The sequence below is a fragment of the Dendronephthya gigantea genome, unplaced genomic scaffold (genome assembly GCF_004324835.1).
Source record: "Dendronephthya gigantea isolate DGI-Jeju-01 unplaced genomic scaffold, DenGig_1.0 000020F, whole genome shotgun sequence".
In the NCBI taxonomy this organism is placed as follows: domain Eukaryota; kingdom Metazoa; phylum Cnidaria; class Anthozoa; order Malacalcyonacea; family Nephtheidae; genus Dendronephthya; species Dendronephthya gigantea.
In genome coordinates, this window is record NW_021163030.1 from 1,991,386 (window position 1) to 2,017,107 (window position 25,722).

Genomic DNA, 25,722 nt, shown 5'->3' on the forward strand with positions numbered 1-25,722 from the left:
CCTACGGGATTATGTTTGCCATTTGTGGCTATGGTTTGTGTTAGTGTGCATGGCTTTTTAGCCATTTCTTAGGTGAAATATGCATGGGTATATATAACAGTTGTGATATGTTTTCAGTTTTAACAGACAAATTATCAACCTAAACTTAGCGCAGCCCTAAGCACAAGCGAGCAGTCCTAGCGCAAAACCGATTAAAATATTTAACCGAATTTAAGAAACGTTTGCTCACATGCATCATGCATTAGCTATGTTCCTGGTGGCCAGAACTTAGTTAACTGAATTAAAACTTTATTTAACTTAAGTTCGTTAACTAAATTAGTTAACTTCGTTAAGTTAATCATGCACAGACTAACCCCTGCATGCACATTTTTTGACCACCAGGCTACTCTAACCTGTACGATGCTCGGGCATCGCTGATGCGTTGCTGTTTGGCGTCGATTTGGCGTAGTTATGGCGTCGAGTTGCCTACATTAGGCGTAGATGCCGTCGAGGTTGCCTACATTAGGCGTAGAGTGCCGTCGAGGTTGCCTACATTAGGCGTAGAGTGCCGTCGAGGTTGCCTACATTAGGCGTAGAGTGCCGTCGAGGTTGCCTACATTAGGCGTAGAGTGCCGTCGAGGTTGCCTACATTAGGCGTAGAGTGCCGTCGAGGTTGCCTACATTAGGCGTAGATTTGCCGTCGAGGTTGCCTACATTAGGCGTAGAGTGCCGACGAGGTTGCCTACATTAGGCGTAGAGTGCCGTCGAGGTTGCCTACATTAGGCGTAGAGTGCCGTCGAGGTTGCCTACATTAGGCGTAGATTTGCCGTCGAGGTTGCCTACATTAGGCGTAGATGCCGTCGAGGTTGCCTACATTAGGCGTAGAGTGCCGTCGAGGTTGCCTACATTAGGCGTAGATGCCGTCGAGGTTGCCTACATTAGGCGAAGAGTGCCGTCGAGGTTGCCTACATTAGGCGTAGATTTGCCGTCGAGGTTGCCTACATTAGGCGTAGATTTGCCGTCGAGATTGCCTACATTAGGCGTAGATTTGCCGTCGAGATTGCCTACATTAGGCGTAGATTTGCCGTCGAGGTTGCCTACATTAGGCGTAGATTTGCCGTCGAGGTTGCCTACATTAGGCGTAGATTTGCCGTCGAGGTTGCCTACATTAGGCGTAGATTTGCCGTAGAGTTGCCTACATTAGGCGTAGATTTGCCGTCGAGGTTGCCTACATTAGGCGTAGATTTGCCGTCGAGATTGCATACTTTAGGACGTAGATTTGCCGTCGATTTGGCTTGTCGGTAATAGCTCAACAGAGCCCATCAACCTGAAATAAGATTAAAGAAATAAGCAAACTACATTTTTTATTGAGAAGAAACACACGTAAAATCGGGATTGCAAACAGACCCAAAACAACATCTATAAAACCTCTCTGGGATTTCAAGTATTTCCTTGCCATTATTCATATTAAATTATCATGCGGCCGTTGTCGTTCTTGACCTGAATCATGCATAAACTCCCCATTGTTCGGTTTATCTAAAAATGTTCAATTGCTTAATACTCACGTTTTATTATGAACAGGTTTTGTCGTTGTTTCAAATGACTTGACCCGCTAAATCACTACCTGCAATAAAACCAAAAGAAAGCTTGTTATAGACAGCGATTTCAAGGATTTACCTTCGATGAAGGGAGCTTAAATATCGGGAGAAAACTTGCGGTGATTATTCAGTTGAGAGAACGCATGATGCCTGATCAAGCGTTTCAAGTTTATCATCCTATTTTGAATACAATAGACCCAAAATTACCTGTTCATTTCAGCAACAAGTGTTGAAGAGCACCTTGGACTTGAGTGCGAGTCATCTTGGGGAATTTCAGCTATGGGTTTTCTTTCCCAGCTTATTTTTATATTCGGTTTGGTTTTAGCTTTTAAACTCCACCTGGAAAAACAAAAGGCAATGTTAGTTTACTGGTTTGGTCTTTATAACTCAATTCAAAGGTAATTGCTTGCGATTGGAGCAAAGGTTAGCGGCTCACATACGATTTAGCGTATATTACCTTTCTCATATCATCAACACTGAGTCCCAAGAAAATGCGTAAACGTGCTCTCTCTTTAAAGGCGAGTTATTTTGAGTCAAATGCGAGTCGTCTCGGGCAATTTCAGCTACGGTAACGGACTTTTTGCCCACTTCGCTTCAATCAGTTTGGTTTTAAGCTCTCAAACTCCACCTGGGAAAGAATAAAAGGCACCATTAGTTCAGTGCATGCTTAGGTCTTTAGAACTCAATTCAAACGTAATTTGCGTGTGGTTAGAGGGAACTGAGGTTAGTGGCTCAACGGTAAGATTTGGCGTATATTACCTTTCTCATATCATCAATATTCCCCAGAAAAAGGAAAAGCCTAGACTTGCTTTCTCTTCAAAGGCGAGTTATCTTGAGTCAGTTCAGCCACAATTCATCGGTCATCAATCTTTTGTTCACAAATTTCATCGTTTAACTTCGCTTTAATACGTCAAAATTCTGCATGAAAAGAATAAAAGCTATGTTAGTGCTATACAAGTTTGTATTTGAGGCTGAACACAATACGAGAGAGGCATTACAAGACGTGAACTAAAGACACGTGGAGACTCAGCCCAAAAGCTCACGATGAAACAAGCTGATAAAACACGCAAAGGGAAAGGCATATTACCTGGTATTACACCAACGACAGTCTGTCAGAGATAGTAAACTTCTATTAAACTTCTCTTCTGCTGAAGACGATAGCAATCGACAAATGATAGCAATTTCTGTTGAAATTTTCTTCGCATGGAGGAGACTCGTCTTTATTCTTCGAAGACCAGCGCTGAAGTGATGTCTCAAACTGGAATCAAAAGCACATATTATTCATTTCACCCGCTCCTCGTGTCTGCAAAATAAAGTCATTCTATTGGATGAACACTCCCGACCTGACAGCTCAACAACGCTTCTGATTGGACGTTCATAGTAATTTAAATAATATGATTAATTCTCTTCTCCTGAGCCTGAACATCAGAAATGAAAGGAAAGAATTAATCATATTATTCAAATTACTATGCTCGTCCAATCAGAAGCAATGTTGAGCTGTCAGGCCGGGAGTGTTCAGCCAATAGGATGACTTTATTTTGCAACACGAGGAGCGGGTGAAATAAATATCTAGCTTTGATTCAACGTTGCCACATCACAACATAGATAACACGGAGTCGGAATTCCGGAGCCGGAGTTTCGGAGCCGGAGTTTCGGAGCCGGAGTCTCGGAGTCAAAATTACGGAGTCTGACGTAATAATAATGGAAAACACGTAGTCTGCCAAAAACATGGAAAACACGGAGTATAAATGTTTGGAAAACACGGAGTCAACGTAAATTATACATATATTCATAAATGAAGGATCGCTCATAAGTCTATACTAATTTTTTTATACCACAGTAATAGTATAAAAGAAAGAATACACAATAACAAAAGATTATAGCTATAATGCCTCTTGCTCAAAGTCATAGAATTATTGTTGTAGCTAACTACATCACGTATCCTAATATCACCTTAAATCACACCAAAACTGCCACATCCAATTTCCTCTTTGGCTACAATATCCTCCCATTTAATTTGAGGAATACAATTTATGTTTAAGGATAAGTTTTTCGGTCGTTTATTTACCATTTGCGGAATAGCAAAAACGTTTCGCGAATTTGACACCATGTTGTTTAAAACACGCCATCAAATTTGCATAATTCACGTTGAGTCATTGACCACTGAGCTTGGCAGACTTCCAAACATTTGTACTCCGTGTTTTCCATATTTTTAACAGACTCCGAGTTTTCCATAATTTTTTACTCCATGTTTCCCATATTTTTAACAGACTCCGTGTTTTCCATGATTTGTGACTCCGTGTTTTCCATATTTTTAACAGACTGCGTGTTTTCCATAATTTGTGACTCCGTGTTTTCCAATATTATTACGTCAGACTCCGTAATTTTGACTCCGGGACTCCAACTCCGAAACTCCGGCTCCGGAACTCCAACTCCGTGTTATCCATGTTACCGTATTTTACATAACATGATTAATTTTTGGTGAATGCCAACAACGGTGAATGGCACGGATTTGTCATCGCTGTGGGGATTGCAAAGATAACATAACCATGATATAAGAGCATAGTATTGATTAACTTCAGCTCCCGAGGCTAAGCCTTTTCCCTATTAAAGACAATGGATAGTTAGCTTCCTTTGTTACCCTGGGAATTTTAAATAGCTTTTAAGGCTATTCTCCATTACGTCCGCTTCACCCGCGCGGGCGAAGCTGCCTTTGAAAATCTGTCCATGCGACCGTGACAGGTCTGAAAAACAAAGCGCGCTTCGCCCGCGCGGGCGGAGCAGACGTAATGGAGAATCGCCTTTAATTGTATTCCATGCAAGCGCGTGGATCAGGCCAGGATGATCTAACAAAATTTTATCAGGGGCCTAGCTTAAGCCTGTTTTCCACTGGCTGAATTTTGCTTGTTAAACTCTCAAATATTAAAATAAACTGGACGGTTCCAATAATAATCAAGATAATTCACAGTTTATACTGCCTACAAACAAGAAACTAACAAGAAACACAGCTTGTCTTCAGATCCTGCATGTTAATTAAATCAAAGCCAAATAAGTTTAAACGTTCAAATAGGTTATTTGTCTTTATAACTTATAATCGGGACATTTACAAATAAATACATTAGATATCGTATGTACAGATAAAAATTTGAAAATTGAAAGTTGTTTTCACCAGAGGATGCATATAGCATACAAAACGTGCAGGTGCATGTTTCCAAGATTTCTAAGCAAAGTGTGTCTTCGCACTCCAGCTTTTCCTTGACTCTGGATAGTGTTCTTGAATACTTTGTTTTTGAAAACTTGAACTGACCTCTTCAACGCTTTCTTTAGCTTTGGATTTTCTAACACAAGAAATACAGCTATGTGTCCAGACATGAATATATATGCATTATTTCCGGTAAGTCGGAATATTACGACGCTACACGAGTCAGTAATGTTGTGTTTCATTTGTTACAGTTCAACTGGATGAATAATATCTAATCAACATTACAAAAAACTGTAATCTTGACTTGGAAACTGCTTTGGCAAGATGCGGGAAGAAATGAAGTAATAGCAAATACTCATACTAGCTACATGCATATTAGGTGTCAACCGTGTAATGCCTGGTTCCATTAAGTCGTTAAGTGAACATGTCAAGGTGGCTGATGTGATATAGAATATTTCTATTTCTGTGCAGTAAACAATTACCGATTTGAATACGGAAATTTCCATCCTGACTATTTCTCATCAGTGAAAATGACTTGTTCACGACAATTACGACTAAATGGAAACCAGCTTAACGATATAGTACACATATCAAGAGTGCGTGTACGTTCCTGGTGTGGACTGTGACCAATAACTATGCTGCAACTCTAGGTACTGTTTTGGCGCATGTTTGTTCTTATAGATCTTATAGATCTTTATAAAAATTCAAGTCTTACTTTTTTGCCGTCTTCGGTCTTGAGGATTTTGGCCTCGACGATTTTGGTCTTGCAGTAGTTTTAGGTCGAAGTGGTTCTCCAGTCACACCATCATATCCTGGCAGTGAATATGTCAGATAGACATTGGAAATATCCACTTCCGGATGCTATACAAATAATACACAAGTATTAAATATAAACTGAACGGCATCTTATTCTGAAATGTTAGAGTCAGGGGGTGACGTGTGCATGGCCATTATTACAACTTTTGAGAATGCTCGTGTAATTTAGAACGAGATCATTTCAATCAAGGTATCTTTTTTTCTCTCAAGATATTTTACCTCTTTATTTCTCTCCCTAGATTCAGGGCTTGGACTTGATTTTCTCATATTATTACCAGTGTAAGCAACAAAACGCTGTGGAAATCGCAAAAAAGAAACCATCAACCGAGCAATATTCACGAGTGCACAAGTTAAATACATGTATGATTCAAAAACTTAGCTAAGAGAGAACATAACACATGTTCTTTTTGTGAAGCTTGGTGTAAAAGCACAGCAAGTGTCAATGCTTGCTTCGTCAAAATAAGGAGTCTGGTAAATCTAACCAATTGCCATTCTCCTATGTCCTCATTCCAGGTCGCATTCTCTTCAATCATTTGCTATAAAGAAAGAACTCCATTAATGCAAAATAATGCCAGGATGACCGTTATATACAACGGCTGCATGCAAACAGGCGGAAAATGTCGAAACCAATTTCTCAGTGGTTTGGAAAAAGGCAAACCAGCCTACCAGGTTAAACTACTTAAAAAAATGAAATGAAGCGAAACTCACAAGACAAATTTCATCATTTAGACTGATAAATCATCCTGATACGATTGTAACACCTCTCTCTCAGTGTGCGAGTGAGAGTTTCGAGGCCTTTTTCGTTTTAAAATATCATGTGAGCTACAATATTCCTAATATTACTAACCTGAAATTCCTGTGGAATGAAACTGTCAATTATCATGCTATGCTTTCTAAACTCTTTGTTAAGTTCCCGTATGTTATCTAACAAGCCTTCAATTTCACGCTGGTGTTCTTGCTGCAGATCAGACATCTAAAACAAGCCCCACGTTTTAGTGGCGTCGAGATCGAGATCAACTACTGATATGTAAGAAACACCCTGTAGAGATGCTGGAGAAGAATCGTACCTCTGAATTAGCACTCTGAAACATGCTCCAAACCTTCTTCAATTTTTTCGTTTTACCAGCGGCTGCCTCTTGTAACGAAGCATATTTCTCTTCAATATCAATCCTCTCTTGCTGATAAATAAAGAAAACTTGACATCAGCAGTAGCCTACTGATTCACTTCTAGTATTTTTTTCTCCTATTTAGGTGCTCAGAATGCAGTCGAAGATACGTGAGAATTTGTGCTTGGTAATCGCATGCATATATAGGGTTAAGGCTGCTTTCCACTTACACGTTTTTCATACGCACGTATACACAAAATTTTCCGCGCATGAAAAAATGCGGCTAAGTTCGAAGACACACAGACATTTATACCTCTTTTTCCTTAATTTTCTTTTGAATTTCATGCTCTCTTGCTCTTCTTTCTGCTAATTCTTGAGCTGATTCTTCAAGTAGTCGTTCTTGTTCTTGCGCTTTCTCGAGCTTGGTAAAAATAAAGCGGCTTTTATATATTTTCTAATGAGGAATTGACATTAGCAATAATTGCAACCAGACTATTCACTATAAAGTAGTTGCTAATATACATTCTGATGTTGTCATCTTTCTGGTGTTCTTTTTATTGCAGTTTCATCGTATAAATCTTATTTTCTAATGATGATGATCGTTTAGATGCCGCAAAATACATCGTTCAAATGCTACAAGATGACACACATTAGTTTCACTTACCAAGTTAACTCCGCCAACAATAATTTTCCCCTCAACCGCTTTTAATTTTTCTTGAAGTCTTTTGTGTTGTTCCCTATAAACAATTTTGTGTGTGCATGTTGAGTCATTTAATGTATCGTTGTGCGTGACAAAATGACATAGAAAACTGTTCGCAACTGATTAAAGAATGTGCAACTATCTCATCTATCGACAGCCATCTTCTGAGTCTCATCTGCATGTTTTAACTCACTCTGCTTCTTCGAGGTCTTCCTCTCGTTTTTCTAACTCTTGAGCTGCTTTGTTTTTTTCTTCTTCTTCCATATCTTTCTTTTGAACCAAAGCCTTCTTTTCTGCTTCAATTTTTAATTTCATTTCAGCAACTTTACCAGGAGATAAACATCTTCTTCCTATATATAACAAGCAAAGCAACAAGCAATGACCTCAACTTATCTGTCGTTTTGGATCAACCATTCAGTCTCAAGCCGGTTTTCATATATCTTATTTTAATAAAACATTTTGGTAGGAAGAATTCTTCTACAGAGTTCGACAGCATCAACAGAGTAGGTACATGTATTGCTGAATACAGAGTCTAGCACGCGCTGTCAATCGAGAAATTCGTATTTAATCGACGCTGTATTGAAGAAACTTTTTGTACGAAATCGTAAATGCACTGACCTTTTTTCTCCTTACGTTTTCGCCTTCGTGGTTCCCCTTCACCTTCTTCTTCAATATCATCATCGTCTGACTCACCACTTTCACCATCTGAAGATATTTCACTTAATTTAGCTAAATCCATAATCAGACATGCATAATAGGCTCAGGTAAAAGCACACGACAGTTCATTACCATCAGCCAATTGTTTCTTTAGCTTCTCAATTTCATTCTGAAATTCTCGAAGTAAAGCATCCTTGGGATCCTCATTGATGGTTGCTTTGTTCTTAATATTCTTAGCGCGATTGGCATATCTGAAAGCAAAAATATATATATTGTCATAATGATGCCTCAAACGGAGTCTGTAAATTTTATCCATTAAAAACTGCAAGAACATCCGTTTCGACAACCTAAAGCACCTAACTGAGTCCTGAATTCACCTTATCTTCTCAATTCTCATAGTATTCATAGAAAAAATCCCTGGAGGCTGTTTCATTGCAGGAGTTTTACCATCAACTTTATGAAAAGCACCGAGCAATCAAATTAAAGAAATATACTGTATATAAATGTACCTCAATGTGCTGATAGTTTCATCAAAATTATAACCGGCCGGTCCAATGTTGGCAATCTGCAAAAAATAATACGAGAAGAACGGCGCTTAAAACAATCCTCACCATATTATGACATCCATCATATGCATGACACTTTCCCTGGAAACGGTCGCATGCGTGCGATACCTACCATTACTGTTTTTGAGTTTCCTCCTAAGGAATCTTGAAGAAGACGAGTAAGTTTTGAGTTTCTGTATGGAATATGAGTGCTTTTGCCGTCCACTAGAGCAGAAATAACATTGCCAAGTGTCGCTAAGGATAAGTTGATTTTTGTTGCTTCTTTTAATCTCTGTCCGGTTGCTCCAGTTTTTGACTGACGCTCAGAACCCTGTAAACATATTAACATGAATAACACATGAAGTATCAACATACATTTAACACGTTTTTCACTAACGATTGTTTTACGAGCTCGCAGACGAGGCGATCGATTTTGGGTGTGTTCTTTATCTGGCTGTACACGTGATTTAACACGTGATTTAAAACGTAATAATCGGCAAAATTCTTCATATTTTTGCAATGTCATTTATTCATTGTCGGCTGGTTTTCCGAGACGAGAGGAAGCACAAAGCAAAAACAGAACGATTGACTCACAGCTAAATCAACCATGTGAAGCTTTCCCATACGAACATGTTGTTGCCCATCAATTCCTTTCTCGCTTCGTTCAATCGTGATTGTAAATATTGCATGTGATCTTGAAGAATGTTCATTCATGTTTGTTGCACCAACAGAACCTTGGAAACAATGCAAAAAATTAGATCTTAATTATAGCTCTAATAAAGTTTTTCCCAACATTGCATGGGCAACAACGCAATGCGAAGCATTAAATCAGGTTGTACTTGTGGCCTTGTAGGTCAGTCATAGATTTCTGGGAGCTCCGATGCCTAAGAAAACCTGTACTACTCCTGTAGTGAGAATGGAAATCATAAGCTTACCAACTCAATTAACTAAACTTGATTAAACTGACGTGCCTACATAATCTGGCTACTTTCGTATTTTCGCAACCAAACTTTGCAATTTTACCAATGTTAATATAGCGTTTATAGGCTCTTCCGAGTGTACACTCTTTTTCCATGATGAAAATTGGTCTGGATAATGCAAATCGTCTATGGGTATATCCATATATCTGAGATTCTCAAATTTACGCCTTCACAACGCTTGAAAATCGCTATCTGTGGTTAATAATGCCATCTCATTTTACTCACGATTTTTATTTCCCAGAGTCATCGTCTTGTCCATGTCATCTGCATTATTAACGACATAAGCAGATAGATCTTTCACGTAGACTCCAATGTCTGGTCTTTCTTTTACCTATTTCATATTAAACAAATTGCATCTGGACAAACTCACGAGGTGACATCTACAATTATACTTTCAGTACCATTACAAACGGTAAGCTAAAGTTTCCGTTCCGACTTCTTGGAACGTTCGATATATTTCGATTGTAAAACGTTTATTTTCTCTCGGTTGCATTTTTCGAGACTGACCCTTTTAAGGCTTAGGAATAAAAAAAATGTAGTACATTTTGCTATGAGCATTTAAATTGGAGCACTTGCATGTGTATAATAATTCTGAAAAAGTTTAAAAGTAGGTATAAAGAATACGTACATACATTGCAGCTTCTGGTAATTACTAAACATAATTATTTAGCATACCGGTAGCTACTTACTTCCAGTTGTGCATTTTGATCTTTTCCAAGTAAATCACGCACACTTTCATTATAGATTTCTAAATATGAAACTCGTACAAGAAACCTTTAAAAAGAAAAACAAGTCAAGAATTAAAGAATGAAATATTAAGTGCATTGTATGGTAACATGGATGGGGGAAAGGGGTTATTGTAGATCTTTCATTGTAGAAGATTCTTCCACTACAGCTTACATGTGAGAATTGGACCTGAAGTAGAAACTCTCATTGGCATTGTTAAAAATGTGCTAATTAGCAGCACTAACACCCCTGACTGCTGTTGATTAACAAAAAAAATATCTATATTAAATTCCAATGGGAGAGCAGAAGCAATGAAGAATAGCAGTTTTATAACTCTCCAATAAGGCAATTTTTCCCGCAGAGAAAAGCATGGCACAATATTGATCTTTATAAACAAAGGGAAAAACTTTTCATACATTAAATGAACTTTCATATTTACCTGACATCACCAGCCATTTTGGAAATGTGTCCAAATATATGTGCAAATGAGTTAGGTGTGATTCCCCGTAGCTCAGGGGCAGAACGCACACCTTCCATAGTGAATGTCTTCCCTGTACCAGTCTGACCATATGCAAATATAGTTCCTGTAAAAAATCACTTTCTCACAGTCTGCAACTTTATTGCATTTCCATTAGGACTATGGTAAAGAACAGATTTGGAATAATAGCAATTGGAATGTACTATAGCTATAGATTCTTATCATTTCTGAATTGACCTTCGTTATTTTGGTGACACTTTTAAATAAAGATGAACCCTCACCATTATATCCTTCAAGGACACTCTCAACAATAGGTCTAGCAGCATCATTATATACATCTACTTGCTTGCACCCAGGTGCAAAAACTCTATCAAATGAAAAGTCTTTTTTATTGGGTTCCCCTGGTCTTCCACCTTCATTTTTTATGCTTAGTGTGCCGGTTCTTTCATCAACATTCACCACAGCCTTGCAGCCACTTGCTTGTTCTTTCTGACTTAATGGACGACATCGTACAACAACCCTTACATTATCATTATCATTCTAAAATGTTTAACATAACTATTTGTTAGTTTTAGACTTTAATTTAGTGGTATGAATGTTTGTCCAGTCAATGAAATCTACAAAAATTGGTTGGGAGATTTTTGACCAATTGACACATAATTGATTTTCTTGCATTGAAGAGGCAAGAGACTTAACTAGTGTCTTCACCAATGTACATAGGTTGTGCATTACTACCTTTATGTGGTTCTTATATGGAACACCTGCTTTTTCCAGAGGCTTTCTATAATACTCTCTTGTGTGAAAGAACCCAAATTAGCAATGGATATACATTGGCTGATGTATCCTGATTGCAAGTTCAAACTACTCTTGCTGAGACACTGGGCTACTGAGACACTGGGCTACCCTTGCTTATTCATAAACAGTCTAATAAAGTTACACGGCAACAAATACACTATTTTTCTCAAATTTAATAAAATTACAACAATAATTTAATCATATATATTCAATATTTTATACAAAACAAACGACCAAACGTCTACTTACAGCAGCAGTATTCTCGGGCATAATTATTGAAAATATTTATTCTTTAAAGAAAAGAACAAAAAGTATGAATCCTTAGGAATATTCTCAAAATTTCAGGTGAAAATCTTTAAAAAATTTAAGTTTCCCTCTGGTAACCAGGCATTTTGAACGATATTGAGAATGTCAACAAATTAGAGATTTTTCTCTCAAATGCGCATGCTCCTGCGAATGTCGCTGACCTGCCATTGTTTTGGTCGTGGACGCATCTTGATCGATCATCAAATCATGAATTAATCAATAAATAATTACAAATTAAATCATCTATGAAATTTATTTTAAGACTCAATTGCTTTTCCATCAAAAGCCAGGCAAAAAATTGTAGTAATGATATCGTCAAATAGGATTGCATGGATATTCCGTTTCTTAAATTGTTTTATATTTCTGACTGCATCTGGCGTGGAACGACCTGGTGTTCGGAGTTTGTTGACAACAAAGGGTCTTGATTTTGGCAAGTATATAATGTTTTTTTTCTTATCATTTTATTTTATCATTTTATAATGTAAATTACATCCATTCATACTTCAGTATCCCAGCCGATTTCCTGATTTGATCTCCTCTCGTCAAACTCAAACCTCTATAGTAAATATGGCCTTATAAGGAATGCTTAGGTTTTCATCATCGTAATAGACCCTTCCTAGGTTAGAGACGCCATCTTGCAGGGGGTGCAAATACAATAGAGAATTCAATGGCGACATGCATGAGTGATAATTATTTTGCTATGATGTTGCCACTGAATTTTCTATTGTCTTTCCACCCCCTGCAGGATGGGGTCTCTAACCTTCGAAGGTCTATTCCCAGTATAAATTATCCATTTTTTCACACACAATGAAAAAGAACAAACTGCTAATAAATGATAAAAACCAGTCCTAATTCGAGATGGTACAAAACATTGGTAACAATTAGGATATGGAGTGTTATATATATAATCTTGAACTATACATACACTTTAGCAGTACTTAAACTCAGCTCCTTTGCTCATGCATATTACCCATTTTCTACCTTTTAGTTCGTAAACTTGCTTTGCCAATAATTTTAAAGAAACTGGATAAGTTAGAAATTTCACCTTTTGTTGGCAATATTGACTTCTTCGTTGGTAATGTTAATTATAGGTTTGATAAGTAAGTTGATTATATGTTTATATTGACATAAATATTTTTAGCAGGGGTTGCAGTTGCTATCCCATGCAATCATTTGAGAAATTATATTTCGAAAACAATGAAATTAATCCAGGTGGAAAATTTGAGAGTTCTACTAGATCTTTACATTCTCTACCAGGGTTGGTAGTCTTATCTCACCCTTTTCTCCCAAAGGCATGGTCTGGCCTAGATATACCCTTGTTTTTTATGTTTAACTCAAGGACTGTGTTTATTACTTAGTAATTACTGTACATGGTATATTTATCACTTTGGAGATGAAAATAGATTGGTTATATGCTTTCTTTCATTATGCATTCAACCTGCATGTGTGGAATTAAAATAGACACATTTTTAAAATATCACATGTGACCAAGTTGAGGCTCTTAGTTATAGAGTAAAGGAGGATCATGTCATAAAATGCATGCACAACACAGTGCATTGACAATCACAGCACAGTCTTTGTACATGTTTGTGCAGCACAGTCCTCCTGCAAGACACAAACCTATACTACCTCTCTGCAATAACGAAACATCTAATCATTTAATATTTTTCACAATAGCCCTTCCTAAATCACATCCTGAAATGAAAGTTTTTCAAATTCATTTCTGTATAGCATAAAACTGTCTAAAGTTAAAATTCCAGAATCTCATATATCAGTGATTAATGGGACTGGTGTATCGGTGGAAGGCACCAAAATTATGATAAAAATGAATGAATTATGGAGTTATAAAATTTCATCATGGTAAGTATATGGTTATTAATTGTATTTTTTCCCATATCTGTGAAATTGTCAAGATGTTTTGGTGTTAGCAGATGATGTAAAACTAAAACTGAATGGGAAATAAATAGTATAGTAACTTTATTAGTCGTCAAAGTTTGCTAACTTTCAAAAGCAATGGGGCAGATTTACTTTGTGGTCATCTCATCTTGTATTTTTCAAGGCCGTTCATTTCTGATAAAGGCTCCGCTACAGTTTCTGGCAAAGAAATATCTTTAAATATTATACTTGGAGTTTGTAAGTAGTAACTGTATAGGCTTTAAAATGTGTTTCCAGGACCCGCGTATATAAGACCGCATTTTTGATTTCAAACTCTCAGAAAGGACATGCAGTGATCATTTTAGAAAGAAATTGGGCAGTAAAAGATTAGTCATAGTAACTCAGAGCCTGTTTTTCTTGGGACGAGCTTTCCGTTCACCATCTCAAAACGCTGCGTTGTGACTGGGTTCTTATAACCTTCGTTTATTTTGAATATTTTGTTTAGCCATGGACAAAAAAAAGGAGCTTCAGATTTCTGCTAAGGATTGCAGTTTGAACATTGGTAATCTTGACATCAATTTTAGAGGTGGAGCTAGGTTTGTGCGATTGTCATAAATCTTAAATTTCGTCAGTAAATTTTCCTATTTATGATATTCCCAGACACCGTATATATAATAGAACAATACGAAATAATAAATCTAAAAAACACAGAATTTTATATACTTGAATAGCGTTTCTGTGTCCTCCATGCACCTGACCTGAAATCGTGACCTTTCTGCAATTGCAAGTTGGCATTGTGCATGTATTCTTTGTTTTTTGTATAGCTTTTTATACAACCTTTTCATGACGTTAATTAAAGATCCTCTCAAAGGCCAAATGGAGGAAATTGTGAGTTGTTTAAGTGACCATTAATATTATTTTATTTAACATCTATTAATTTTAGAAATAATAATGGTTTACCATCACTAATAAAAAGGGGACACAGTAGCTATATATTCTATAGATAAAGATGACTGTGCTTGATAAAAACGTATGTACATGTGCATCACTAATTATTGCGAAGCATATACATATATTTTTGTTATTTTAGATTTGTCGTACTGCAATAAAGACTGTTAATGATGAAATCAATGCTACATTAAAGACAATACCAGGTGTTGTTAATAATATTGTGAAACATATGACAATACCAAACCCTTGACGAGGCGCTGAAAAAGTCGTCGCTAAAATAACTCTAAATTCTTGGATAACTGAAAGTTTCCAGTATGAAAGGCTTTATATATAAATATACGCGCATGCCAGTAAAATCTATAGTTTTATGTGTGTTTATAGTTTAGATATAATATTTTTGGAATAAATACTTTTTTAAAAATATTGAAATAAATACTTTTTTAAAAATATTGATGCCACGAGAATGATAAAACATGAAGTAAAATTTAAGTTGCATGTAAAGTATTTTAAATTGTTAAAATAAACTGTAGAAAGTTTCAGTATAAAACGATTATACTCAATGTATACATTGTGCGTGTGTGCTCCAGTCAGCCGTATGTGAGATGATCACGATTATCAGCCAATGATACATCATTGTACCACGAGGGTCAACCTCGTTCCCAGGGCCTTTATTGAAAACGCGGAGGGGGGAGAAGAGAAAAAGGCCCTGGCACCGGCTGATTCTAAAACCACGAATCGTGGTTTTAAATCGATAATTAAATATTCCAAGATGGCCGACCCTTCGAAGTGTTTACACCACTTACACGTGCTGCAGCGACTTCATAATGCTTTAAATATGGGAGGTTTCCCATCGTTTGTCCTAAAGCCGTTACAGATTAAATGTTTTGAGCACATACTAAACGGATTTGACGTCGTTGCTGTTTTACCAACTGGCTTTGGCAAATCTCTTCTGTTTCAACTTCTGCCAAATTTCTTGCCGACCAAAGCTGACAAAAATATCGTTATTGTTGTCTGTCCTTTAAACGCAATCATCGAGGACCAGTTAAAGGTTGCTAAGAACATCGGTATTGAGGCAGAAGTTCTCCAGCTTGTTGATCATCGTATGAAAGTAGCGGAAAGCTTGTTTAAATCGGATGAAATGACTGCAGAAAGTGATGATGTAGGTGTACTTTTAAGCGACAAGATGTTAAATGGCGATGTTCAACTTCTTTTTACCCACCCGGAAGCCTTATTAAGTGAGAAAGGAAGAAATCTAATGAAAAGTACAGTGTTTCAAAGAAATGTTGTCGCGTGTGTTGTAGATGAAGCACATTGCGTGGAAATGTGGTGAGTGTTATTGGTATATTCATATAAATTTAAAGTTGTTCATGCATAGCACATAGTGCAGTGGAAGAATGTATTGGTATTAGTATTATTATTGGAAATCATGCGATGGCGCATACTATTAATCCCTAATTATTGTACAAGCAATTGCTTATTATTATCATGATAAAATCGTAACAATTTTGGAACTGCTTTGTTGAGATCATTTCATTTGGGACATAATTTTCAATCCTAGATTTTCGTATGTACAATATTTTGTACTTTTGCCAGTATTTTGTTTACCTTTTTAATTCTGGCTTTTTTGTTCATCCAAGGCTGTCTAGTTTGCATGAAAAGAACTTTCTGCTATTTTGTTTGATTTGGCTAAATCATTAATTGGCCTGCAATACAATTAGGGAAATAACCATAACCCTCTCCTAGCAACCAGTGATTTAATCATGCTGTTAATACGCAAGGAAATTTAATTAATTTATATTCACCTTTCAAATACTATTTTGTGGGTGGCAAGAAAGGCAGCATAATCACTACTCAGAGATTGCAGTTATGCAACTAGATGGAGTGGTCTAACCTGCATCTTGTCCTAAATGAGAGTTTTTCTGTTTTCAAGGGGTGATGAATTCAGAAAAGATTTTGGAAATTTGTCCATTGTCCGTGCCTTCTTTCCAAAAACTCCATTTCTTGCACTCACAGCAACAGCACCACCACATATGTTGAGCAACCTAAAAAATAGCATGAATTTCAACAGCTCTTGCAAAGATGTGTCAGCTAACCCAAATCGTAGAAATATATTTCTTCAAAAGAAGATGCGAACGAGCAATCAGCATATATATGAAAGTTATAGTAATATCCTGCTACCTATTGCTAATCAATTGTCTGTTGAACTGGAAAGTTACCCCATGACAGTGATATACATGAAACTCAAATACTGTGGTTATGCATATGGGTTGTTTGAAAGAGTGTTAAAGGAGAAACAATATGTGGGGGAATCTAAGGATTCAGTTGCGAGATTGTTTGCACAGTTCCATGCACCCCAAACAAATGAAATGAAAAAGACTATCATATCAGAAGTTAAGAAACAAAACTCACGGATAAGAGTTATATTTGCTACATCAGCCCTTGGAATGGGAGTTAATGCACCAAATATAGTGCATGTTATTCACATTACACCTCCAAGTAGCATTGAATCCTATGTCCAAGAAATTGGCCGTGCTGGTCGTTCAGGTCATTTGGCAAGTGCAACATTATATTATAACAATTCAGACGTATCAGACAATGTGAAACACGTAGATAAATCCATGAAAGAATACTGCTTATCACAAGAGACCTGCCTTCGGCAACTTCTTCTGAATTACTTGGGATTTTCATGTGTTACACAAGAGAGATGCTGTTGTGTTTGTGAAGAGTCATATCCAACAGCTATCTGCAATGAATCCATGCAAATTAGAGAAAAGGTGAGATTTTTACCAACTACCAATATAGTCATTTTGGAAAAACTCATTCTAAAGGAACTCTATCAAAATGGGGTTGACTGCAGCAAAAGTCCAAGTTTGATGCTCATGGAATCTCAAATTCCATGCTGCGAAAACAGTCTAAAAAAGATCATGACTGAAATTGAGTACATTGGAGTAGAGACAGATCTTCTAGATACTTGTGGTATCTGGAATGAAGAGTGCTCTTCCAAAGTTTTTTCTCTCATATCAACATATGCCCCTTTAAGATAAGGCATTCAAATTTTTCTGAAGCAAAAAGCCAGCCGATCTATCTTAATATTACAAAATTGCATTTTTAATCAAATAATTCACACACAATAGTGTGTTGAAGTTAGTTATCACGTTTTATACACCTTGCATAGATAAATGTATATTTTTGTTACTTTTCTGCCTTACTGCCACTGACCTTGATCCAGGTAGAAGTATAATTTTAATGTGACATCAACAGATAAAATATTTGCAAGGCCTAACTTTTGCTATAAAATAATATAAAAATGCACTAAATGAAAGTCTGAAATTACATTTCCGTTAATAATAATATATTACATTATGATAGGAAAACAACAAGACAATCAGTCCTTTGACTGCATGAAGCGAACTTCTCAATGTTTCAGTGTAAGGGCTTGTATATAATTTTAGGCAGTTGGACGGCTAATTGTCTTGTACTGTTAAAGAATATTGGAAGTATTTACCATTATCGCTTCAGTTCCTTCATGTGTTTTTTTATCCACTGATGGTATTCAACAACATTTAAATACAGCAAAGGGCACCTCTTTATTTTAGGAAAGCTTGTGTGTGATCTACCAGGTACTTTATTGAAAGGATCAAGTTCAACTAAATTCGCAACCATTTCTTTTTCATCTGCCATTGAGTCTCGTGTTGTGTGTTGTGTAGAGACTTTGTGCATGCCAACTGTACTATCAAATTGTTCTATAACCTGTTTTATGCCATTTGTTGCCCTGCAAACTTTACTGATTGAGCTTATTGTTTTGTTTGGTCCCATTCTCTGAACAATGTTTTTGCTGAGTCTGTTACTTATCTCTTGTGCCATGTCATCTTCAATATTTTTGCCTTTACCGCCTTTCCAGTTGACAAAAAATCCCCATTTGAACTCTTCAGCTAAACGAGGAGTTAACAAACACTCCATTTGAGCAATGCTTATAAACATTTCCAACGCATATTTGCTATAAGAGCCTAAAGATTTGAAAACCATTAATAATAGTTTCTGATTAATTAGATTTCTATCACCGTCTGCTTCTGCTGCAGTATCCTTCAATTGTAATATGAGGATGGTGAGAAATATATGGCACATTGCATAGTTTTGAACATAATCCTCATCTTCATCAGCTTCAGAGTTGGTGTTCTTCTGGAAAAGAAATTCATCAATGAACTTTTCAAACACATTGTTAAAATATGTTTCCTTCTCTGCAGATGTTGCCTTAGAAGCATTTCCTGGAAACTTATTTTTTGTTGGGGCCTCATCAGTAGTAGACATGCCAAAGAAGAGCATTGCAGCAGTTGTGATGTATGCTCTTCCTATGCTAACAAATAACTCTTCACTTCCCTCCAATGAGTCAATTACTTTTGAAGGAGTGGCATTGCATCTGTTGTATTTCTCCCTGAAGTATTTCAAAGTGCCAACTTGATTAACTGATTCAGCCTTGTGAAGCAATGAATAGGAATATTGCAACAATGATGCTCTAGTATGAAACATGACAGGTTTAAAAGGTGAACAATGTTCAAAGCGATCAGATGGCGTATGGGACCCTGCAAGTAAATCTTTCGCACCAGCAAATCTCACTCTGGTCAGTTGGTCACCTGCGAAAGGTATCTTCATTTCTCTCATTGGGTCATCTTGGGTGTCTTGTCTGTGAGCATTTGGTTGACCAGGTGCTGTTGGCCCTTCTGGGATTGCTGTATCATTAACATGAGGCATTTTCTCAAGTAGTCCAGCTTTTACATGAATTTCGGCAATCCATTTCTCATAAGTTCTTAGAATTTTTACACAATCCTCATATTTTGCTTCATTTGCATTGATGATTGGTAAGCTTGCAATATATGACTTTTCGGCCATTTGACTGGAATAGATATGGTCAATATGCTTTGGGGTGACAGACTTTAAAAAATTGAACTGAGGAAAAAAGTCAATGAGGATTCTTGCTATGAGTACCTATACAGTATGAATAGTAAATAATTGTTATGATAATTATTATTATAAATCCATGATATGCATATTTCACTCAGACTTTTATTTCCATTCAGGTCATGAATAGAAATTGTTATAATCTGATAAAAGATATTTCAATATAAGAACAATATATTATTGTAAATAGGAAAATATATTGAAAAAATAATTTTAAAAATAAACAATTAACATACCTTGGCTGATTCTGCATATTTCTTCCATTCCATTACATTTAAGCTGAATTTTGATCGTGGAAGGGTCAGAATGTCATTCTTAGGGGAAATATTTGGGAGGTGGGAAAAGTTTACCCTGTTTTCAATTAGATTTGATGCAAATAAGTGCAAGTCTTCATTTTGGATGTCCTTCCGCATATGCCCTTTCAGGACTTTAAGATCCCAGTTGTCACCTGTGCCACGGAAGACCCTCTGATTCTTCACCTTCTCTATAACTTGGTCCATGAAATGCCCTCCAAGTAGCTTTAGAAGATCATCTCTTCTGCTATGGGATAGACACACACCAAGCTTGTTAAGCCTTTCTTGAAGCTGAAGAATGAAAGAAGGATATTATGTATTTTAAAACTTTTCAAATTTTACAAACAGGAATGAATACCCAATAATACAAAAGCATGTCAATCTATTGTATTTGTGTACCCACCAATTCAAAGTTGTCTCTGGTGAGTGGTAGTTCAAATAAATAATTTCACTTAAATCACTGTCTTATATATTGCATAATGATATGGGTTGTCTAAAGCCTATTTGCAGTTTGGAGAAACAGATTGACTTTTCTTTATATGTCAAATTTGGTCATGTCCAGTAGATTTTTTTTACTTTGAAAATCATTTTACCAGGATATTATTGCTATTGCGAAAGTTTATATGTACGTCAGGATCGGAAATCATAGTGTAAGTTGTGTCGTGGCACATGTTATTATAATTTCAGATTTTCAGTTGTGATTTTTCCAGTTAAACATAGCTACGTCAAATGTAAATAATTGTAATAAGGGTTACTTCCTACAATCTCATCTGTCTATCGCAAATTTGTTCCTTAATATACTGTAATAAGATAAGATGTAGATGACGTATGTTATCTGAACTTCACTGTTGTATTAATGCAGCTAGAGTAAATATTTAACCAAAGAAAATTTTATTATTAAATGCATTTCAATAAATCGGTACATTTCGTCGGCCTGTACTTATAAACGTCGCGCTCGGCGTTTTGGATGTGTCGCGATTTATTTCCGAAGTGAATAACGCATAAAAAGGTGAACATTAATGAAATCATATAAAGTTACATTCTTAAAGTTTAATCTCGAACTGTTGCTTTTCAAGTTGTTTTCTCTTGCGATTTCGGCTATCGACACGTGCATGAAATTAACATATTCTGAAAACATATGAAATTGACATATTTTTTGTTGTTGCAAAGCGTATAAAATTTTTTGTTTTTTATTTATGTAAAGTTACGAAAACACGTTTAGTAACTGTTATTTTGACAGTTTACTTAATGTTTTTTTCATTAGCCTTTCTAAATATTATTGAGAATCAAAATTTTGCTAATAAAAAATATTATTTAGTCCCCGCACAAATGTCAGATGACTATGCTTTAAAGTAGAACTTTTTCTGCATACCTGTTTAGAACAACCACCTTCGATCAACAGAACTGTGTTAACACGTTTCACACGGCTCAGCTCATGCCATCGTTCATTCATAAGCACGGAATAAGTAAAACCGTATTTCACTTGTGTAGCGCTCTCAATGGGACCATTCTTGCCAGATACAGCCTTGAAAATGTCTACTAGAAACGGTACGTTTGTTGCCATTTCACTCCATACCAAGTCGAAATCAAATTCTTTCAGACTCTCGAATGTCGTACCGAAAAGAACTGAACCACCAGAGCGCTTGCAAAGAGCTTTGCACGATGAATCTATTTTGTCAGCTATAGACTTTTTCAGAGACGCCATAACTACGGGACAGTGTTCCATTATAATATGCGCCAAAACCACTGGTTGTTTTGACTCTGCTGCTCGAATGATTTTCTGTATTCGGTCATCGCTTAGCATAGGTACATGCCTTTCATGTATAAAAGGTTGTCTAGTTTCTGAAGGCGTTTCTGTCTCGCTGGCAAACAGCATTCTTTTCGACCGAATTGAACGTGATGTTTCTTGATTATCTGAGATCGAAATTTTCTTCGATGGAGGTACTACGGAAGGCGATAGTTCTACACATCTCTTCACAGAATATAACTGCTGCATTCCAACCTGCACATTCTGACACTTTTCTATAAAGTCGCTAATCTTATTTACGAATTTCTTGCAATTCCTGCATATCATCTTTGTAAGATTATCGTCTTCGGTCACAATAACTTTGCATGTTTCTTTTATTTTCGCACACATATTTTCATTTTTGCTTAGTATTCGACACATTCGATGACTTTCGTACAATGAGCCGCACAGTCGACATGACGTCCGAGCTGTTATCTTTTTTGGAGTTTCTGCCATTCTGGTTTTCAAAGACAGAAACTCGTAATAACTTTTTTGCACACTACAATCCCGATATTTTTTCGCTTATCTTAGTTTTTTTCTCGACATAATTATGCAAATATTCCTTATCGCATAAATTAATTGCGTGATACAGTTGACCAATCAAATGGCTACATATGCCAGCCGGTGCCAGGGCCTTTTTCTCTTCTCCCCCCTCCGCGTTTTCAATAAAGGCCCTGGGAACGAGGTTGCACGAGGGTAAGTAGTATAAATTTATAAAAGGTACAAATCCTAATATTATAGCTACCAATTCTATATATGAAGTATTTTAACCATAAGCTTAAATTTTAATTCAAGTCTATTTTAAAATAACAAAGGATAGTTACGGAAAGCAGAAAAAAATACGCGGATAAAAATATTAAAATAGCCAACGTCAACGATAATTAAAATATATAACAACAGAAGTGATGATACCTTTTTTATGGCTGCTTTTCACTGTTGCGTTTTTCATACGCACTTAAATTTTTAAATCTTTCTAAATTTTTATTTTTCAACATTTACAGCGAAAATACGCGAAAAAGTTCTTTCGATTTATTCACTTAATCTTCGTTATTTTAAGGATAATGATACATACTAAGGGATTTAGACTTTTATATGTGCGTGTACGTGCGTATGAAAAACGCATAGAAAGCAGCTCGACTCTTATGCTTTGCAAACTACGGCAAAGGCATTTTTTATTTACGACTCAATGTTTCTTGTTAATCAGATGAAACAAGAATATTCAACAATACTCTGATCAGTGATTTTGAGGTCTTACGTTCTCCTCAGTTTCATGAGAATGGAATTGAACTTGATTATAAGGTATTTAACTATAGCTATATATATAGCTATGTGTCATGCAACCGACTATCTTATATATTTAACTGTAACCGCTATACATGGTTATATAGTTTTGACTAATTGTACATGAATACATCCCAAACGATCCTTTTTTTTCACAGGGAGAATTTATTAACGTGAAATATCCTAAAACATATCCTTACAAACCAGAAGAACTTCCACCAATATCAAACGAGGTTTCAAAGATGCTGTATATGTGGGTTACAGCATATACCATTAATACTCTGTTTTATGCAGTGAATCAAAGTGAATCACAACAAAACATGGTTTATTCAAAAGACGTAAGGAATCTGTAGCTACACTGTCTTTGTTAAGCCAGAATTACAATTGTTAAAATCAGTTTTTGCCTATTTGTGTTCAAGCATATTTGCATGTGTTCAATGAAGAAGCAATGTTCAATCTTTTGTTTGTTCCAGTTACCTGACAGTGTTCCTGTCACATTGAATACAAATTATTTTATGTTAATTGCACCACCGGTAAGCTATGTTGCTTTAAAATGCATGTAGGAATATTATATAGAATATTGTAAACTTTTATTTTGCGTAGTCTCGTCAATGATGAATATAGATTTTAATCTGTAGTTGTACCAAAAATATCCTAACAAAGACATGGCATTTGGTGTCCGTGGTACAGCACCATGTGAAGTTACGCTAAAGCCTAACGATGGATCAATAACATTGTTTGGACTGATAACATTTTACGTCATACTTGACGACAATACGCTGGTGGACTGTTTTACGCTTAATTGGGTTTGTATTCAAATGTGAGGTGCATAAAGTTATATCTTTCATAGAAACTCACCTCCTTTATGGAGTGTTTAGGCTAAACAAGATCAAAGCGCCTCGGTATATGAGTGACAGAAAGGTTCTTGGAGTTATATTGTCATTATATTTAACTTATGAACACACATATAAAATGTGAGTTTTTTAGTCTCATGTTTTTCGAAAATATTTAGATTGAATTAGCTCATATTGACGATGTGCTTATTTTCCGAAAAGACAACAATTCTTACATTGGTGCTAAGATATCGAGTAAACGGTAGGTTTAATTATAGGCCTATATAGGGTGAGGCCGTGACGATAAAGTAAGAAATAAAGTTTGCAGCAATTAAAGTTTCATAAGTAATGCATGAAATGAATATATAAAAACGTTATATTCATGCAACTTTAAGTATCCCCCACAAGCAGCTTCCCCAAGCTGATTGGTTAATTCTAGTTTTCCTCATATATAGCAACGAAACCAGCAATGAAAATTGAGTGATTATTTATCGTTGTTTGTCATATTGTTTAAAAAATATTCAGTTCGTGCATGCAGCTATAACGCCATATCGATAATGAATTGGAATTCATTCTGCAAGGATCTAGTTTCTCCAAAAAATTATAAGAATGTGACCGTCGCTTTTCCGAATTTTTGACGTTTCAGAAATAGAGACCATCTTCCTTTATAGCTAGTTTGTCCCGTATTTCATATATAGTAATGGCTGATTACAACGTACGTAAAAATCAGGCATCCTTTTTTTTCATTTAAGGACTGATATCTCATTAAAAGAAAGTCAAATTGGAAATTTCGACGTAGGTTGTTAATCGAACAGTAGCTATGCATCATTGCATTAAATGCGTACTCCGGATTATACTCAATTCTGTTTTGTTGCATTCAGCTGACACTGCTCCAATTTACTATGGATGTCCTTTCGCAATTTATCATAGCAAGATACATATCACGTAAGTTTAGTTAGATGGAAACTGTTATAATCTGTTATAGAAAATCTGCGTGCATGGTAAAAGATCAACACTCTATGCATGCACATTCTTGCTGGCTGTAAAAAGATATGGTTAAAACTTATGATCCTAAATTATTGTTTTAATTCTTTTCCAGCAAAAGCTGAAGAAGGTTTTCGATTACGAATACCAAAGGGTTTCAACTTGTTAAATTGTGATGCAGAAATCGGAATGGTATGAATTATTATAACTGCAACAATATGAAACTTTATTTTAGTTCAGTCTCGTTTGTATAATGTACTCGTATATTTCTCAACGTTACATATAATATATATAGTGGTTCGCATGTCTACCATGAAAATCAGTAGTTTGTTTGAAAATCTGTATACATGCAGATCTAAATAGATTTCAAGGAAAATGAATTTTGCATATAGAATCATCTCCTGATTTCCACTGATTTGGAATGAATCAGCATCGTCAATAAGTGACAAGTGAAAGAGAAAATGATATTGTTGTTAAAAACATGAGGAGGAGTTCAACTGAGTTGTTAAAAGGATGGAGAGGAGACAAAGACAATATAGCCTAGCTTATATCCGTGAAAAACACGAATACGATCTGCTCCATGCATGACAACGCTATATTTACTCTCGTTTAATTATACGTGCATGTAATATGGTATTTATACAAAACCTTTGTATACGTTTGGCTTTGTAAACTTATCTAAGGATTGAATTTAACTTAATAGAAATTATGCATTAATCTAAGTGGATTGACTTTTATTGTTTACGCCGGTTCGTCCCTGGTTCTGTATGTTCATTCTAGATATTCTGTGTACATGCAGGCCTGAATTGCACGTACTTAAAAAACCCGAGGGAATTAAGTTAAATACGGGTGCATGATTTACTATATACAATATA

At 36.1% G+C, this 25,722-nt stretch overlaps 3 protein-coding genes and 1 long non-coding RNA gene across 8 annotated transcripts; 2 read left to right on the forward strand and 2 right to left on the reverse strand.

Annotated features, from left to right (window-relative positions):
- Positions 1–2,044: 2,044 nt before the first annotated feature.
- LOC114521646 lies at positions 2,045–2,890 on the reverse strand. The gene is made up of 3 exons (XR_003686825.1): positions 2,665–2,890; positions 2,337–2,495; positions 2,045–2,205 (listed from the first exon to the last, which is right to left on the reverse strand). It is a non-coding gene; the product is annotated as an uncharacterized LOC114521646 (long non-coding RNA).
- Positions 2,891–4,580: 1,690 nt separating this feature from the next.
- On the reverse strand, positions 4,581–12,034 carry LOC114521559 (kinesin-like protein KIF3A). Its single transcript, XM_028542028.1, has 19 exons — positions 11,832–12,034; positions 11,069–11,327; positions 10,749–10,893; positions 10,273–10,357; positions 9,809–9,914; positions 9,198–9,337; positions 8,737–8,934; positions 8,568–8,623; positions 8,191–8,309; positions 8,020–8,106; positions 7,595–7,751; positions 7,366–7,438; positions 7,015–7,122; positions 6,663–6,773; positions 6,443–6,568; positions 6,078–6,131; positions 5,815–5,889; positions 5,495–5,640; positions 4,581–4,915 (listed from the first exon to the last, which is right to left on the reverse strand). Exons 1-19 carry the CDS (start codon positions 11,850–11,852, stop codon positions 4,798–4,800), a joined length of 2,184 nt encoding a protein of 727 aa, XP_028397829.1. The 5' UTR covers positions 11,853–12,034; the 3' UTR covers positions 4,581–4,797.
- Positions 12,035–12,124: 90 nt separating this feature from the next.
- Positions 12,125–25,664, forward strand: LOC114521562 (putative BPI/LBP family protein At1g04970). The gene is made up of 16 exons (XM_028542035.1): positions 12,125–12,318; positions 12,877–12,988; positions 13,620–13,748; positions 13,948–14,021; positions 14,269–14,359; positions 14,588–14,651; positions 14,854–14,917; positions 22,954–23,048; positions 23,189–23,368; positions 23,504–23,563; positions 23,669–23,836; positions 24,043–24,125; positions 24,616–24,658; positions 24,745–24,808; positions 24,963–25,039; positions 25,240–25,664. The coding sequence occupies exons 1-16, from the start codon at positions 12,195–12,197 to the stop codon at positions 25,270–25,272; spliced, it is 1,461 nt and encodes a 486-aa protein (XP_028397836.1). The 5' UTR covers positions 12,125–12,194; the 3' UTR covers positions 25,273–25,664.
- On the forward strand, positions 15,426–19,894 carry LOC114521561 (ATP-dependent DNA helicase Q1-like). Of its 5 annotated transcripts, XM_028542031.1 has the most exons (4): positions 15,426–16,040; positions 16,645–17,488; positions 18,311–18,334; positions 18,959–19,439. In XM_028542031.1, exons 1-4 carry the CDS (start codon positions 15,484–15,486, stop codon positions 18,968–18,970), a joined length of 1,437 nt encoding a protein of 478 aa, XP_028397832.1. In that variant the 5' UTR covers positions 15,426–15,483; the 3' UTR covers positions 18,971–19,439. The 5 variants fall into 5 exon arrangements, with proteins under 5 accessions (XP_028397832.1, XP_028397831.1, XP_028397833.1 ...); XM_028542030.1 differs by lacking the exons at positions 18,311–18,334; positions 18,959–19,439 and adding an exon at positions 19,790–19,894; XM_028542032.1 differs by lacking the exon at positions 18,311–18,334.
- Positions 25,665–25,722: the final 58 nt, after the last annotated feature.